The sequence below is a fragment of the Cheilinus undulatus genome, linkage group 17 (assembly GCF_018320785.1).
Source record: "Cheilinus undulatus linkage group 17, ASM1832078v1, whole genome shotgun sequence".
Lineage (NCBI taxonomy): Eukaryota > Metazoa > Chordata > Actinopteri > Labriformes > Labridae > Cheilinus > Cheilinus undulatus.
Window position 1 is genome coordinate 44,239,006 of NC_054881.1, and position 16,697 is coordinate 44,255,702.

At 44.4% G+C, this 16,697-nt stretch overlaps 1 protein-coding gene across 2 annotated transcripts in view; it reads right to left on the reverse strand.

Annotated features, from left to right (window-relative positions):
- The window catches only part of LOC121525692 (ras-specific guanine nucleotide-releasing factor RalGPS1-like), a 129,325-nt gene that overhangs the window by 10,673 nt on the left and 101,955 nt on the right, over positions 1-16,697 (reverse strand). For both annotated transcript variants that reach the window (XM_041811802.1, XM_041811801.1), the window contains exons 11-14: positions 15,685-15,752; positions 3,545-3,671; positions 2,647-2,798; positions 2,365-2,413 (exon numbers count right to left, since the gene is read on the reverse strand). In XM_041811802.1, the coding sequence (XP_041667736.1) occupies positions 2,365-2,413; positions 2,647-2,798; positions 3,545-3,671; positions 15,685-15,752 (396 nt within the window). The remainder of the gene's footprint in view (positions 1-2,364; positions 2,414-2,646; positions 2,799-3,544; positions 3,672-15,684; positions 15,753-16,697) is intronic.

Below are 16,697 nucleotides of genomic sequence, written 5' to 3' on the forward strand. Positions count from 1 at the left end.
ACTCTAACATCAGTCCATCCATCATCTCTGTCCCTCTGACTCTAACATCAGTCCATCCATCATCTCTGTCCCTCCTCTGACTCTAACATCAGTCCATCCATCACCTCTGTCCCTCTGACTCTAACATCAGTCCATCCATCATCTCTGTCCCTCCTCTGACTCTAACATCAGTCCATCCATCATCTCTGTCCCTCTGACTCTAACATCAGTCCATCCATCATCTCTGTCCCTCTGACTCTAACATCAGTCCATCCATCATCTCTGTCCCTCCTCTGACTCGAACATCAGTCCATCCATCATCTCTGTCCCTCCTCTGACTCTAACATCAGTCCATCCATCATCTCTGTCCCTCCTCTGACCCTAACATCAATCCATCCATCATCTCTGTCCCTCCTCTGACTCTAACATCAGTCCATCCATCATCTCTGTCCCTCTGACTCTAACATCAGTCCATCCATCATCTCTGTCCCTCTGACTCTAACATCAGTCCATCCATCATCTCTGTCCCTCTGACTCTAACATCAGTCCATCCATCATCTCTGTCCCTCCTCTGACTCTAACATCAGTCCATCCATCATCTCTGTCCCTCTGACTCTAACATCAGTCCATCCATCATCTCTGTCCCTCCTCTGACTCTAACATCAGTCCATCCATCATCTCTGTCCCTCTGACTCTAACATCAGTCCATCCATCACCTCTGTCCCTCTGACTCTAACATCAGTCCATCCATCATCTCTGTCCCTCTGACTCTAACATCAGTCCATCCATCACCTCTGTCCCTCTGACTCTAACATCAGTCCATCCATCATCTCTGTCCCTCTGACTCTAACATCAGTCCATCCATCACCTCTGTCCCTCCTCTGACTCTAACATCAGTCCATCCATCATCTCTGTCCCTCTGACTCTAACATCAGTCCATCCATCATCTCTGTCCCTCTGACTCTAACATCAGTCCATCCATCATCTCTGTCCCTCTGACTCTAACATCAGTCCATCCATCACCTCTGTCCCTCCTCTGACTCTAACATCAGTCCATCCATCATCTCTGTCCCTCCTCTGACTCTAACATCAGTCCATCCATCATCTCTGTCCCTCCTCTGACCCTAACATCAGTCCATCCATCATCTCTGTCCCTCCTCTGACTCTAACATCAGTCCATCCATCATCTCTGTCCCTCTGACTCTAACATCAGTCCATCCATCATCTCTGTCCCTCCTCTGACTCTAACATCAGTCCATCCATCATCTCTGTCCCTCCTCTGACTCTAACATCAGTCCATCCATCATCTCTGTCCCTCTGACTCTAACATCAGTCCATCCATCATCTCTGTCCCTCCTCTGACTCTAACATCAGTCCATCCATCATCTCTGTCCCTCTGACTCTAACATCAGTCCATCCATCATCTCTGTCCCTCTGACTCTAACATCAGTCCATCCATCATCTCTGTCCCTCCTGATCAGGTCAGCTGATAAGGTGGTCTCTAACCCCTGACCCCTGACCCAGATGAAGACGTCCCAGTCTGAGCTCTCAGATATCCCGCTGTTATCAGACATAAAGCAGTGACGGTTTACAGCTGTGTATCTGAATGACCATAAACAGAGAGAAATCCTGTCCATGAGTCTGTGAAACAGCTGTCAGATTAGTTCCACCGTAACAGTCTGGTTCTGATCCTTCACTCTAAAACACTAACATCCATCAGATCCATATTTAGCCTTCTTGCTGGATGAACACAGATAAACAGGATGTCAGCGACATTTAAAAACATTAAAACCATTAAAGAATGAAAACGCTGCAGGAACACAAACTCACATTTAGAATACAGAAATTAAAAACTATCAGAGAAATCAGAGACTTTTTTCTTGTTGTCTACAAATCTCATGATCAGAGTTTAACTAAGAGTAAAAATAAAAATATGTTCTGATAATAAAGTTAAACAAGGTAAAAATGACAGTATTTATTTATTTCTACAATATTCACCACAATATGATAAAATACAGAAAGTTTTTCTAAATATAGATGCAGAGAATTTTTATGGCCTTGAAGAATCAGCGTGTAAATCTTAGGATCATACTTCAGGACGACAGCATCCTCTATGAAGCACAGAGAAGCCTCGCTGACTAAATATTTATACAAATATATCAGTTAGTTTTTTATTATGAGATTTGTTGACAATAAGAAAAATAAAAACACAGTTTTGATTGTTTTTATTGTAAGTTTAGAAGTGAACAGAGATCCATCTCCTCTTTGACTGTAAAACTATCAATCCTAAAGCTGATCAACCATTTCAGGATTTATTGATATTTTTATTCATCTCAGGGTTTTTTTTTCATGAAGGTTATAAAGTGTGCTGTGATTGGCTCTCACCTCTCCATCCCCGGTGATAACTCCTCCCCAAAGGAGCTTTCACTGCTGCCTGTAGAGACGGGAATACAGACTATAATAAATATATAAATATATATCAGGCTGAACATGAACATCATGTCCCTTATTCTATAAAAAAATCACATTTCTAACCTGTAAGTACACTTACATAGAGGTGAATCCTACTCTGCATGATAATATTTAATTGCAGTGATTACAGTTACATCCTAAAGATGAATCCCAGTATTTGATCCATAATCTCTCATATTTCATCTGAACACAGACCCAGGGAGAGGCCGTTGGACACAGACGTGCTCTGAGGGTCGTTCCTGACCGGACTCTGAGACTCTAGGAAGCTGTCGTCCAGCAGGTGGCGTGCTTTCTCTATGGGAAAGGTGGCGCTGCGGCTCTCTGACATCCCGTACTGACACATCATACTGTCGACATGAAACACGACCGTTAGACAGGAACCCTGGATTTTTTCTACTTCAGTGGATTTTATCTGTTTCTGAGGAAATTCTTAAAGTTTGATCACATCATTAAAAACATGCAGTCTGAAATTATTACATCATGTAAGAGTAAACACTCTTCCTAAACCTAAAAAAATATGATACTTGTAGAGAATAAACTGAAGCTATTTTACTTTACTGAGCTTTTTTTCTGGAGTATTTCATATTAAATGTTGAATATCTTTATACAATATCTGATCATACTAACATTTAGAGCTCTGAGAGCTCTGTCCTCGTGTTTTTGTGGTTCCTCTGAACTAAAACCTCCTGGTCTCCTCCAGCTCTGCTGCTGGTCATGGTTTGGCTCCATGTTGATTGGACGCTCTGATTCCTGCAGCTGTTTGTTACATAAAGTCGTGTTTTTGACTCTGACTCACTTTCCTACATCATCTCTGACTCTTCATGCCTCCAGCTGTTTTTCTGTTTCACTCTGCAGGTTTATGAAAGAGTCAAAAACAGGAATTAAATCAGCTAAATCATGTGATCTTTGGCTCTTCTGTTGAGGTTTGGTCCTGCCATACAGCTCACTGCTTGTTATTGTAGTACCCTTCAGCCACCACTAGGGGTTCTGTTCTGTAACTCACGCTGACTTTCAGGCTTTTACTTGATTTTGTTTTCCATCAAATTAAAATCAACCGTGATTTGTTCATCAGATAAAGGCCGCTCTCACTCACTTGTTCCCCAGACTGTGGCTCTTCCTGTGGTGGGAGGGAGGGGGCGTGGGGATATGGACCCCCACGGAGGCGTCGGGGCAGGTGGGGCGCCGGTTGTACCTCATGGAGACGGAAACTTCCGACAGACCTGGAAGGAAAGAAACATATCATCACTGATAAAGGTGAAAGGGCAAACCTCAGCAGGAGTCTCTGCAGGTCAAGCTCGACGGCATCGCTTTAGTCCGGGTCTTTTCACCCCTGGTGGTACACTTTGAGACCACCAGCGGTTTTCAGGCCCACAGTAGGACCAGGGGCTCATGGATACCTAACCAGACCGTACCCCTGTCTGTGCCGACTCCCACCCTTCACTCCATCCTAAAGATGTGGACTTTGTTATTTCTGTCAGATTATTTTCCCATGCTCCTGGGAAATGCACAGACATCCAGAGCGTGACCAGGGTTGTGTCGATCCTCCTTCCCACCCAACTGTGCTCTCAGACGGTCTTACTCCCCGGATCTATGCCGTACTTCAGCCTCAGCTTTGGTCCCTAACGTGCCGTTAATCTCTGCCCAGTCCTGTAACACAGGAGTCATCATATCCTAACTAGAACAGACACTTGAATAAGAAAACTCTACGTACTGCACCTTTAACCCCCAGTCCTGGTCAGTGAGAGCCTCCTGAGAGTCTGAATCTTTAGTTAGCAGCATTAATCCCTACGAGCCTCCAGAGCCTGATGAACAGACCTGCTCCAGACTCACAGCTGCTTCTGATTGTCGCGTCTGCTGCTTTGGACCAAACGCCTTCATGACGTCAGGATTTTTTTAGATCTCTCCTGAAAAACTGGAGGGAAATATTTAGTCAAGTGTAATTTAGCACCGATGAAAATGAGCGTGGTAGTGTGAGTGAAGAGAGTGGATGTGAAGTGGCAGTTTAATGTGATCCCTGGAGGCTGAATTAGACCCTAATGTTCCTCCATTATTTACTCATAAACACAGACGGAGGTTATTTTCATCCAAGAGCTGCACAGTCAGCAAACAAAGAGCTAAATCTGGAGGTAGGAGCATTCTCTGAGGATTAGATCGTCTCCTAACGTCCCCTAACCCTCTAGATCGCTGCATTAAAAACTAGAACCACCCTAAAGGTCTGCCCCGTCTGCAGAGATCTAGTCAGCAGGGGGATCTAGAGGAAGGCCTAAAGGCTGACCATGAGGCCTGATGACCTTTAGTTTTGACCTTTGACCTCCAAAATCCCCTGTAAATGGGAGTGAACATTCATGCTAGGTTTGCAGATTACCCCTCAAAGCACTCTTATACTGTTCTCGCTAGCAAAGGGTGTGTATGAACCCTTTGACCTTTGACCTCGAGAATCCCAAAGTACAAAAGTCTCTTTCTGTCTATAGAGCCCACTGATGCTGATGGCACCAGTTCATCTCTGAACTTAGAAAATCTCAGATCCCAGCCAGGACAGGCAGTCCTGGGCACTAGAGTCCTGCACCAGGTCTGAGACCAAGCAGAAAATCTGGTCCTAGATTTTTGTGGGTATGGGTCAAAATAAAGACAATGTGGGTGGATGGTAGGTGACAACAATAAAAAACAGAAACTCTGAGGCTATATGACAACAATTGAATCATTGGTTCCCAACCTGGGTTCAGGACCCCGAGGGCTCCTTTGTCTGCTCTGAGGCTGCCAAAATAAGTTCAGCAAATATTGGCTAAACGCATGAGAAGCAGTTATTAAGTAGTTTATACACAGGTGTTGAGATAAGAAAGCAGCATTGGCCTTTTTAGGGTTTCATCAGTGAAACAATAAAATCTACGCTGACTTTTGGCAGCAACGTGTCACTTTTTCTTCTTTCTTGGGCCCTGGGGGGTCGGCTTTTCTTACGTACATGTAGGGAGGGCTCCAAGGAAACATGGTTGGGAAACACGGATCTACACGATCCAGTCCTGTCAGGAAGCAGTTCCTTGAAGCTTTGAGGAAACGTCAGGCACATTTTCCCTCTCTGTCGCCCTTTTGTTACTTCAGATGTGGGTTTTTCTTTTGGCATAGGTGCTGCAGTTGGTCAGAGGAGCCGACTGGACTCTTCTGTGCATCTTTGGGTGTCGCTGTTAGACCGTGGGTCTAATGCTGATGTGCTCAGGAGACCGGGGACGGCAAAGGTCAGCTGCCTGATAAGAGAACGGTAGCTGCACGTTCATGGGCCGTTAGGCTGAAGCAGTACAGGACCAAGGAGGAAGTAGCAAACTGGCATATGCTTCCGTACCTGACCTGTCCTGTAGGAGCTGGGGCTGGGCAAATAATCGTAAATTAGATTAAATCGCCTGTTGTTAAGACTTTGATGGCACAGCAGCTAAAAACTACAGCACTCTAAACACAAGAGAGTGGCTGTATGTATATCCTACATTGTGTTTAATCAAAGGTCGGGTCGGGTCACACTCTGTCATTCATGGGTCCAGGTGGATCCTGGTATTTAATGGGATATTCAGGTTTTGCTTCTGAGTTCTACGGGTGCAGGTGCATGCAGGTTTGCAAAACTGGACTCATGCAGGACTCTGCTGATAGCTCCATTAAAGTCAGAATTTCAACTTTAAATTTAGAGGAGGTTCAACGCTTCCAGCCATGGCTCGCAGTGAGGCCTTTGCACACTGAGGTTTTTTTTTCATCTGTATTTGGAGAGAAGGGGCCTGGGCCTGGGACGGGTCTGGAGCGGCTGCAGCTCCCCTCTCTCTGAAGCATCACTGTAGCACCATGTGCTGCCTAAAACCAACCCTCCATCATGGATAGAGGCCTAAGTTTGTTCTCACAGTCACCAACAAAGAGACTCAACTGAAACACTTCCCTCTCTCCCTGTTGGCACAGCGCCGTGACCACGAGTGCAAACAGCCGCCATGAAATCACAAAATCATATTCACCTCCTTTTTTATTCGCAGCAAGAACATTTTTATAATTTTTGCAATGAATAGAAAAATAAATCCCAATTTTTCTGTCTCATATTTCCTGAATTCAAACTCTACGGGAGCCCAGAGGGACTCTGTGGGGGGTCACACCCACATCCAGCAGCGTCGTGGCGAGGATGTTGGCTCGTTCTCACGTGTTCTCTGACAGATCATCACAGAACGGCTGAAAACAGGCTGGATGGATTAAACAGAGAAGTCACAAAGCACTGAGTCAGCAGTCATACACGGGCGCTTTACATGAGATAAACTACAGCATCTCTCTCTCTGATGGATGAAGTGGTGAATTCATGGGGTCATCTGGGGTTTCTCTTGTTTCTGCACATGCTCTCTACAGCAGCGTCTCTCTCAGACGGAGCAGATTGTGTTTGGCAGCGTCCGTCGATGATTTAATGACTGACTCTTGTTTATAGAGAGAGACCACAGACCGGCGCTGAATTTTCCTGCCGTGTTACGTAAGAGCCACCAAAGGTCTGAGCGGCCAGGAGAGGAACGCCATTCTGTGGCGGTGAGACGGCGAAGCTGACAGCTGTTTCCAACGAGCTCCAGACCAGCCAAACCAGAGAGGCCTCACTCCGCAGCCTGACGGCTCCTTCACCGCCACCGCCCATCGGACGGTTTAAAGGTTACCAACACGGGGACCAACGACCCTCTGACCACGGCTGCTGGGAGGTACCTCCACCCGGGTTAGACGGGTCTCCCAAACCTCCAGGATCCAGAAGAACTCTTCTGAAGGTGAGAGTTAAAGAGTCCATCCTCACTGCCCCTTCAGGTTTACCAGATCTGTCTGAAACATAGTCACTGTGATCTCCACTAAAAGTCCTTTTTGTCCCTGACAGGCTCCTGTTGTTACTCTAACCTCACAGATCCATGCACATGTCAAGCTGTTTGTTCCAGAGGAAAATGATTTTTTGGACTCAGAATTAAGACCTGTACACGCTGAGTTCGTTTATTTCATCAGAATTTTTCACCCACTAAAAAAGATAATGGAGCTCATGATGTTCTAATCACGTTTGCACACTCACGCCCAAATTTTTGTGTGCCATGTTTTTTTTTGGAACAGGTTTGATTTTATGTGAAATTTGGCATCAGTCCAAGTCATTTAAACGGGTGATTGATGATTCAAAACAGCGTCCGCTGCTTCCTCCCTGCACGCTCACCTCCTCTCTCACTTCAAACACCAAAGATCATTTATTATACAGATATCAAGCATGGACATATAACAGATGGTTTGGATCAGCGCCCAGCCCCTCCCTCTCTCTCTCACTGAAACACCGTAGTTTGCCGGTGTATTTTGTGGCTTTCAGCCATAGAAATCTAACAGATAGAGGCAGAAGTTGTAGCCTACTCACAGCTCATAACAGAGGCTGAATACAACGTTGCTCTCCGTTTCCCCAGCTTGCCTCAGCGCTATGAAGCGTGAGCGTGTGCTGAATGAAGCTCTCCGTCAGCATGGATGCAGCAGGACTTTAAAGTAGCGACAGAGACACAGGCCACATTCTACGAATTTTCACAGTGAACGCAGATAAAAACGCATCGGGTCCAGCGTGCAAGGTCCGAGTGCGTGACATTTTTTCGGGTTATGGATCAGAGAAAACGGACCCAGTGTGTACAGACCTTTAAACCCAGAAATGCAGCAGTAGATCAGTGACATCTGTGTTCTCTGCAGGGTTCTTACTACAAACTTTGTCACGCTGGCTTTTTTGACTTTTTTTTTGCCAAAGTCTGACGAGTCTATTCTAGAGAGGCACAGTTACTCTAATTCTAATCAGTCTGTGCAGTTACATAAAAGGCTTTAGTATTCAGCAGTACAGGAAAGGTTTACTGAAACCTCTGCAGAAAGGCCTTTAAGTTTCAAATAGAGCCGTTACTGACATTTGAGAACTCAGAGCAGGCATCAGTGCCAACAGGATCACACTGATTAAGTCAGATGAAGTATAAAGGAGGAGCTGGGGTGGAGGTAGGCGAGCTGGAAGAGCTTAAATCTAGCCAATAGGAAGCAGAACGTTTGATCAGCTGATCTCAATGAAATGACAGATGCCTGAACAGAATCTTTTCCACTTTTGATGCTAAAACTAAAGGATCATAATTCTCTGCTTTTTCACTGATAACCAAGTAAAGAGACTCATCATTACACCACAGTCTCAGTATAGACCAGCATAACCGCATTATTACCAGATCATGGCGCACTGGTCCATGTGGACCGGATACCTGGCCCTAGCAGACCGGACCTGGCCCATGAGCCACCTTTTGGGGATCACTGTAATAAAGTGTCCTGTTAAACTAAAATTAAAGAGCGTTCGCAGCAGGACTCGTGTTAAAATGTTGTAACTGAATGTTTTTATGTTTCCATGGCGATAACCAGGGCGGGGGCGGGGCTATGTTGTCTGTTTGGGCTGGTCTTGTGAACGCAGTATTCCAGGGGTGCTTTAATGACCGCTAAATGAATCTGAAACCAGGATGACCTGATTAAATGTCAGAGGTCAAAGGTCAGCGTGCATATCATGAAGCCATATTGAGCTGTACTCTAATCACAGCTTTCCCATGATGCCGTGCACTGATGGATCTGCCTGGCAGTGAGGAGAGGAGGGAGTTAGCCAGAGCTGATCTCATGTTCATTTATCATCAGAGGTCGCTGACAGGCTGCCGTGTCAGAATGATCCAGAGGTGAATAAACGAGTCTGTGTGTGTATCTTTGTTAGAAACTGTTCTCAGGTGTTTATAGAAACGTGTCACACAGACGCTGACCAGAGCTGTTCTCCTGAGGAGGCGCTCCCTGCAGCCACACATCTCTGCACAGATTCAGACCCTCCCATGTTCTCTGCATCACACAGACCACAGAGTAAACCCCTGACCTCTGACCTTTTCCTTCCTCTTCTGCAGAAATCGCTCCAACACACACGTAAGGACTGTCAGTCCTCGCTGATAAACACCAGAGAATAAAACAACGCTACATGGTGAGTTTTGGAGGAACAGAGAGTATCCGTTACCATGGTAACCATTACAAACACATCCTGTGGAGGTCCGTGCTGCAGACGTGACAGTATGGAAACACAGGGACGTGTTCGGTCTCGGAGGACGGAGCTGAGGACAGACGGCGATTAGCTGCCTCATTAACACGACTCAGGGGACGATTTAGCCGCCGTTTACCACGGAACACAAAAGTCAGGACGAGGATCTGCTCTGCTAACAGCCTCTGAAGGACTATTAAAGACTTTAATAGGTTTTCTTTCAGTGAAACTACAGTCAGACCAGTTTCCTGAGGATTACTGATATTTATGCTAACCTCAGTAGGGATGGTGGGCGGAGCTTGTTTGATCAGTCTTTAAAACTTTGAGGGGTCTCAATAAAGTCGCTAAAGTTCGTGGCTAAGTTGGCATCGCCGTCTCTACGGTTAAAACTGGTCCAAAGAGCCATTCATGCTGGTGATCTCGTGAAGCCCTGAGGTTCTTTCTGTCTGTTGAAGCTCTTTGTTAGCATCTGTTTTTAAATAAAGTTAATATTATTAGTATTATAGAGCACATTTTCATAAAAACCTCCACAGCAGGATCACATGAACAAACAGGCAGATTTCAGACAGAAGAGTTTTTACTGACAGCCTCTCCACTTAGACACTAAACCCACAAACATCCTGCTTTATGTTTGAACATACACAGATATTTCTGGACTAGAGAGACATGCTAGAAAGGAGCCACAGGCCAGACTGAAACGGTTCACCTGCATACGTAAGTGGCGCTCTAACCACCAGGCTTTTAGCCCATGTTTGAGCCCAGCAGGAATGTTCATGAACATTCTCAGAGGACCATGATGCTTTGCTTTGTTTTTGAAACCATCATCCTGAATGACTGAGTCCGTCTGTGTTAATGAGGCAGATGTTGTTCTTAGACTAAAGTAACCCGAATAATTAGTCTCATTAAATGACGGCGCAGATCAAATTTAATAATTTTATATCCTCTGAAATCAGCATAGATGACTTTACTGCACATTTCTTCACTCTTACTTCATCTTCTCTCACAGCTGCAGAGGTCTGACATCAGCCCATATATCCCTGATAAACCCTCGGTCTGATCCCTCTCTGAGCCGTCCCAACATTTTAGAAACACTGAAGGAGGATCATTGATCCGTCTGTGAGGTCCTCATCAGCTACCATAGAAATAAACTCATAGATGCTGCTGTCAGGGGTCAGACAGCTGAAGCTCGAACCAAACAGCAGATCTGTCCACAGTCAGAAAATAATCCTAAATATTCACAGATGTCACCACAGCTCTGATCCAGAAAACCTGACGGGCTTTTGGACCCCTCCAAGGGGCCCAGGTAGAAATAGTGCTCCGATCACTGATTGGCCTTTCTATGCTCACCTGGACGATGACATCACAGTCAGGTGAGGATCAGAACCAGGACTCTGATGGTTGTTTTGGTTCTCTACAGTTGACCTGTTAGCTCTTCTGCTGCTGATGGATCAATAATGGATCAATAATGGATCAATAATGGATCAATAATGGATCAATAATGGATCAATAATGGATCAGCTGTCATCACACAGACCCGTTACTGAGCTGAGTCCTCCTCCATAGACCCGTTACTGAGCTGAGTCCTCCTCCATAGACCCGTTAGTGAGCTGAGTCCTCCTCCACAGACCCGTTACTGAGCTGAGTCCTCCTCCACAGACCCGTTAGTGAGCTGAGTCCTCCTCCACAGACCCGTTAGTGAGCTGAGTCCTCCTCCATAGACCCGTTACTGAGCTGAGTCCTCCTCCATAGACCCGTTAGTGAGCTGAGTCCTCCTCCATAGACCCGTTACTGAGCTGAGTCCTCCTCCATAGACCCGTTACTGAGCTGAGTCCTCCTCCATAGACCCGTTACTGAGCTGAGTCCTCCTCCATAGACCCGTTACTGAGCTGAGTCCTCCTCCACAGACCTGTTAGTGAGCTGAGTCCTCCTGCATAGACCCGTTACTGAGCTGAGTCCTCCTCCATAGACCCGTTACTGAGCTGAGTCCTCCTCCATAGACCCGTTACTGAGCTGAGTCCTCCTCCATAGACCCGTTACTGAGCTGAGTCCTCCTCCATAGACCCGTTACTGAGCTGAGTCCTCCTCCATAGACCCGTTAGTGAGCTGAGTCCTCCTCCACAGACCCGTTAGTGAGCTGAGTCCTACTGAGAGCTTAAAGAAAATCCTCAGAATGATTTTCTGCTCCTACAGAACCAGTGTTTGGGGAACCAATAGAAGGTCTGGCCTAAATCCGCTAGTCAGCACATCTTTGGTTCTTTGGAGTCTTACCTGCCAGGACTTAGTTAGTTTTTTGTTAGTTTAGTTTCTTCAGTCATAAAACAACTCCAAACGTTTTTCCCAGTATCGACATTTCAAACAAATTCAGTGGTCATCGGTGTTGGGTAGCGTTACTTTTGAAGCTAACGTGTTACGTTACTGCGTTACCTACTTCTCAAACTAACACGTTCCAGTACTTTTGCGTTACTAAATATTATACCATGGTCTTGGTGGATACTCGATTCTGATTGGTTCTGGAAATTCCATTGGTGTCAATTAACTTCTGATATACGGACACCTTTCCAACTTCTCAAGTAGTCCCGGTCAAAAAATCTTTTTACTGTTCCAAATTAATGCGCAGCAGCCGTTAGCCGTTACTCTGCTGGGAGTAACTATAGCAACCTGAAACAGTCATATTTCTGAACAGGAAGTTCAACGCTGCCAGTCTAAGAAGCCCACAGACCGTCATCAACCATCACTTTACTGACACAAATAAGACGACAGACTCTAGGTTTCAGACCCGTAACCTAAGACGCTCTTATCTTTTATATCTGACGTTGTTGACATGAACACGACTATGTGCTCTCAGTTGTAATGAGAGCTTCTGTTCTGTGTTTACTGATGTAAATGAGCAGCGACAGTAGCCACTGATGGACGCTGGATATATGTGACAAAATGCGCATGTGCTGTGTGTCTATTGACGTGTGTCAATAAAGTTTTCTCCCTCTCAGAGAGGGAGCACGAGATCCAGTTAGAGCAGAGCTGATGTCCCACTGTGTGATTATTCCTCCGTTAATAATTCGGTCTAGTTCTGGATATGCACGTTAGAAACGCTGAGCAAACCGACTCTAACAGACGTACGTCTTCTCTTCATCACCTTAAGACGGAGAGGTGAGTGTCGCAAAAAACTCACTGCCTCCTGTTCTAACTGCTGTAAACTGTTGTCAGAAGATTCAAGTAACACAAACAAAAGAAAAGAGGCCATTATTTCTGTGTAGAGCCAAAGGAAACGCTTCTGATTAACCGGCATAATAATATCTGATAAATATTGACGTGTCTGGGACAATCAGCACCTGCAGGGCGTGGACAGCTCTGTTTCACGTCTGTGACCTCGTAGTGCTGAAGGAGGGATTATTCTGTTTATTCAAACAGCTAAAACTGAGATTTTTATCAGATGACTGTTCATGTTAACTTACAGTTTATAGTCTGATCACACTCGTCTTCATGTCATTTCATTGATAAATCCGTTCAGAAAGTGTGCTGAGCGGACTATATTTTATGTTCCATTGTGACTTCATATCTATGGACTCCGCGTCGTCCATTCGTTGGGCATTAACCCTTACTTAAAACCCTTTGACCACTCGTTCCACTCGTTGGTTGTAAAAACAACAGATAACGACCACAAGTCTGCGTTTGAATGTGCAGACTCTGATGCTAATGTAGCGCCTGATCTACAGCCCATAATCTGTATGTGTGCAGCTGGAGAACGCCGCTAACCTACAGCTCTTTAACACGCTCACAATCTGACAACAAGCTGAGCAGAGGCAGACAGAATCACTCCAATGCTGTGCGTAAGAACGGCGTGTAATTGACCTATGGCTAAGCCACGCCCCCTCCACTCGCTCGGACAAACAATGAACATTCAGTGACAGACGCTATGGCAGGTGTCACAGAAGGAGACGTTTCTCAGGAGGCCACTGATGATTTTTGGAGACAGAAAGATCACGTATCATCTAGCAGTCACCAAAAGGGTCCAAACTACGCACTGGAGGGATCTATTCATCATTTTATTGTCAGAAGGTCGATAAAGGTCGATAAAAGCCTAAACTTACAGGTCCCAGTGCAAACATGATTGTTGCCATCACAATCTCAGACCACAAGATAGAGGATCAGCATCAGAGAGCCACTGAGGATCAGGTTTTTGGTCAGAATATGAGTAAATATAACGGCCTTTTAACCATCTTTACCCAGAGTGTCTCTGCGTTAGTCTGGTGCTTCAGTATTTACATTCAGTCATTCAGCATAACGTCTGCCAACCTTTGTTATCTCGGCTACTACAGATAAGTTAACGAAGCTAAGCTCCAGAGGTTAGCGATAGTTTAACTAGAGCCCTTTGGACAACAGCTAACAATGATGAACGATCACCACAGAACAAAAACTAGAACAAACAATGCCAACGAACTCCCAACAAACAACGGGACACAACGAACAACGCAGCTAGGAGCTAACGCCAGGCTAACTTTAGCTAACGTTAGAGGTGTTAAAGATAACTTTATATTTCTTGACAACATGCGGCCTCAAATACGATGTTGGCTTACCGTAGAACAGACGTTGTTAATTTTATCTACGTTGTGGTCTACCGCACAACTTAATCCAGAGAGGACACTTTTCTGGGTTTAGATGTGGCTTAGGGACGGGTAAAACACACACTCCGTGGCCCGGCCTCTCAGCATACCTTGTGTTGGAGTCACACGTACCCCATGAACACCGTTTGACCATTTTTAAACTTAAAATCTCAAAAAAAAACCCCTCATAAAACCAGATGAAAACTGACTTTCTCCGACTCATTTCAACGGACGTCCAGGCAGCTGATGTCCGAGTGTATTGGAATGGCTATACGCACTGTGATTGGCTCATTGTGTTTGAGGGCGGGACTTAGCCAGGTCAATTTGAACGTCTGCACAGCTGATTCAATGAAACCAAATGGAGCTTTGAAACTTACGCTCCACCAGGATGCTGTTCTTGTCCCTTTTTTCCAGAAATCCGTCATAATGGGGATAATTCAGCATCATGCTGTCCTCTCCGTCATCTCGCTGCTTCAACAAGCTAACAAATTGCGCGTAATGGCACAGAATGTTTACCTTCTGCTGGCACGGCGCTACGTACCAACATGACTACAGGAAGAGAGAAGGACAAACAGAGCAGACGCTTCAAGGAGCTTCCTTCTTTTCTTGAATTGGAAAGCTAACGCGTTACGTTACCTGTTATTCCAAACAAGTAATCTGAGTACTCTAACAGATTACTTTGTAACGCGTTACCCCCAACACTGGTAGTCGTGCTGAATAATGACTGAAAGGCAGAAGCAAACGGCTTATAAAAGCCTATCCACATTTTTAACTATTTAACCTCCAACAAAGAATCAACAGCAGACATCAGTCACACTTACGAGCTTCAAAGATAGATTTACAAACCGGTTTCATGAAAACCAAAAGAGATGACATGTTTTTACATTTATATAGGCTTCATTCCAGAATTTACTCCAACAACAGACGCACATCTCCTTTTCATACCTTTTCTAGCTTTTTGTACCATAAATTTACAAACACCTCTGAGATGATAGGGAACGGAAAAGAACCTCAGTACGGAGTCAGGGAGCGTTTTGACCATGGTATAAAACAAATCATTACATTTCATAACATGAGAATTTAGAAAAAGTGGGTCTGTGTGAGCATAATAATCAGCCTTAGTGATGATACGTACGGCTCGTTTTTGCAGTTTTATTATTGAATTTATGGTCGTTTTAAAGGTGGTTCCCCATAACTCCACGCAATAAGAAACAAAGGGAACAGTTAGAGAGTAATAGATTAAATGCAGGGCCTTAGAATTTAATACATTTCTGGATTTATACAGCATTGCAACTGACTGAAATTTTCCCTTTAATGTATTCAGTATGTGATTTCCATGTTAACTTTTGGTCGATCACAACCACGAGGAATTTGGTCTCAAAAACTCTTTCAATGTCGGAATGACAGATTTTTAATTTAATATTAACATCACTTTCCTTTAGATTCACAAAAACCATGCATTTCCTTTTCTTAATATTTAAAGATAATTGATTGACATCAAACCAAGTTTTGAGATTTTCCAGCTCCCTTTCTGCACCACACAAAAGTTCCTTTAAATTTTACCAGAGCAAATAAATTTGCATCATCTGCAAATACCTGCCAGGTCTTCTTTAGAGGAGGCGATTCTAGGAGAGCTGTTCCCAGGTTCGATCTTCAGAGAGAGTCTGAAAGGACAAATATAAGGACAAATAAAGCTGATCAGATGGAAGAAAAAAAGAGCGAGAAGAAAGATTAAAGTTTATAAAGCCAGAAATTTACAATGTTTTAAAAAATGTCCATTTTATAAATGCCCTCCTCTTAAAACTAGAAAAATTAAAGTTTTTCTTTTGAATTCCTGACTTTTACAATCAGAAAATCTGATTTTTTTTTTTAGAATATATACTTTCTTTACTACTACACTTTAAAGTCTCAAAAATGTCTGTCGGGGGGGCAGGCGACTGAAGGACCTCGGACCAGCAGAGTCGTGTAAACTCAGTCTCCTGTCCACGTTACCTCAGAGACCTGAGATTTCTGGTTTCTGTCTCATCATCAGCATCATTAATAAAACCTGTGAGGGTTCAGATGTGACGGAGTCATCAGTGGAAACAGAAGCAACACTGTCCAGAACCTAGAGACACGTTTAAATCATTTACTCTGTTATATAATCAATACTACCAACTGTTCAGGTCTCTGCACAGCTAGGATTATTCTGCAGGAGATTAAAATCTACCCTTTAAATCTGCCTGATGGAGATTTTCTTCTTCTTTCAATAAAGAAAAACATGTATGATTTTTAGTGCCTGAGCACTGATGGTGAGGACCCACAGGGGCCCCAAATCAGAGATAGGGGACTGGGTAAGAGCTACACGCATGAAAATCAGCACATATGTGTATCATGTTAAGACAAATTAAAAAGGCTCTTGGAGCCATCCTCTAAAATGTACAGGAAGTGCAATACAAACAGTTAAAGGTCAAATTTTGGCATTTTTAGGTGATTGACAAGTTTCATATTTTATCAAACTATTCTGAGGGATTTCATCTGATTGACTCCAGATTTTTTTTGCTCATTCTGGACAACCTGGAGATCTAAAGCTGTGCTAACTGTGAGTTTTCACTGTAGGGCGGGGCCCT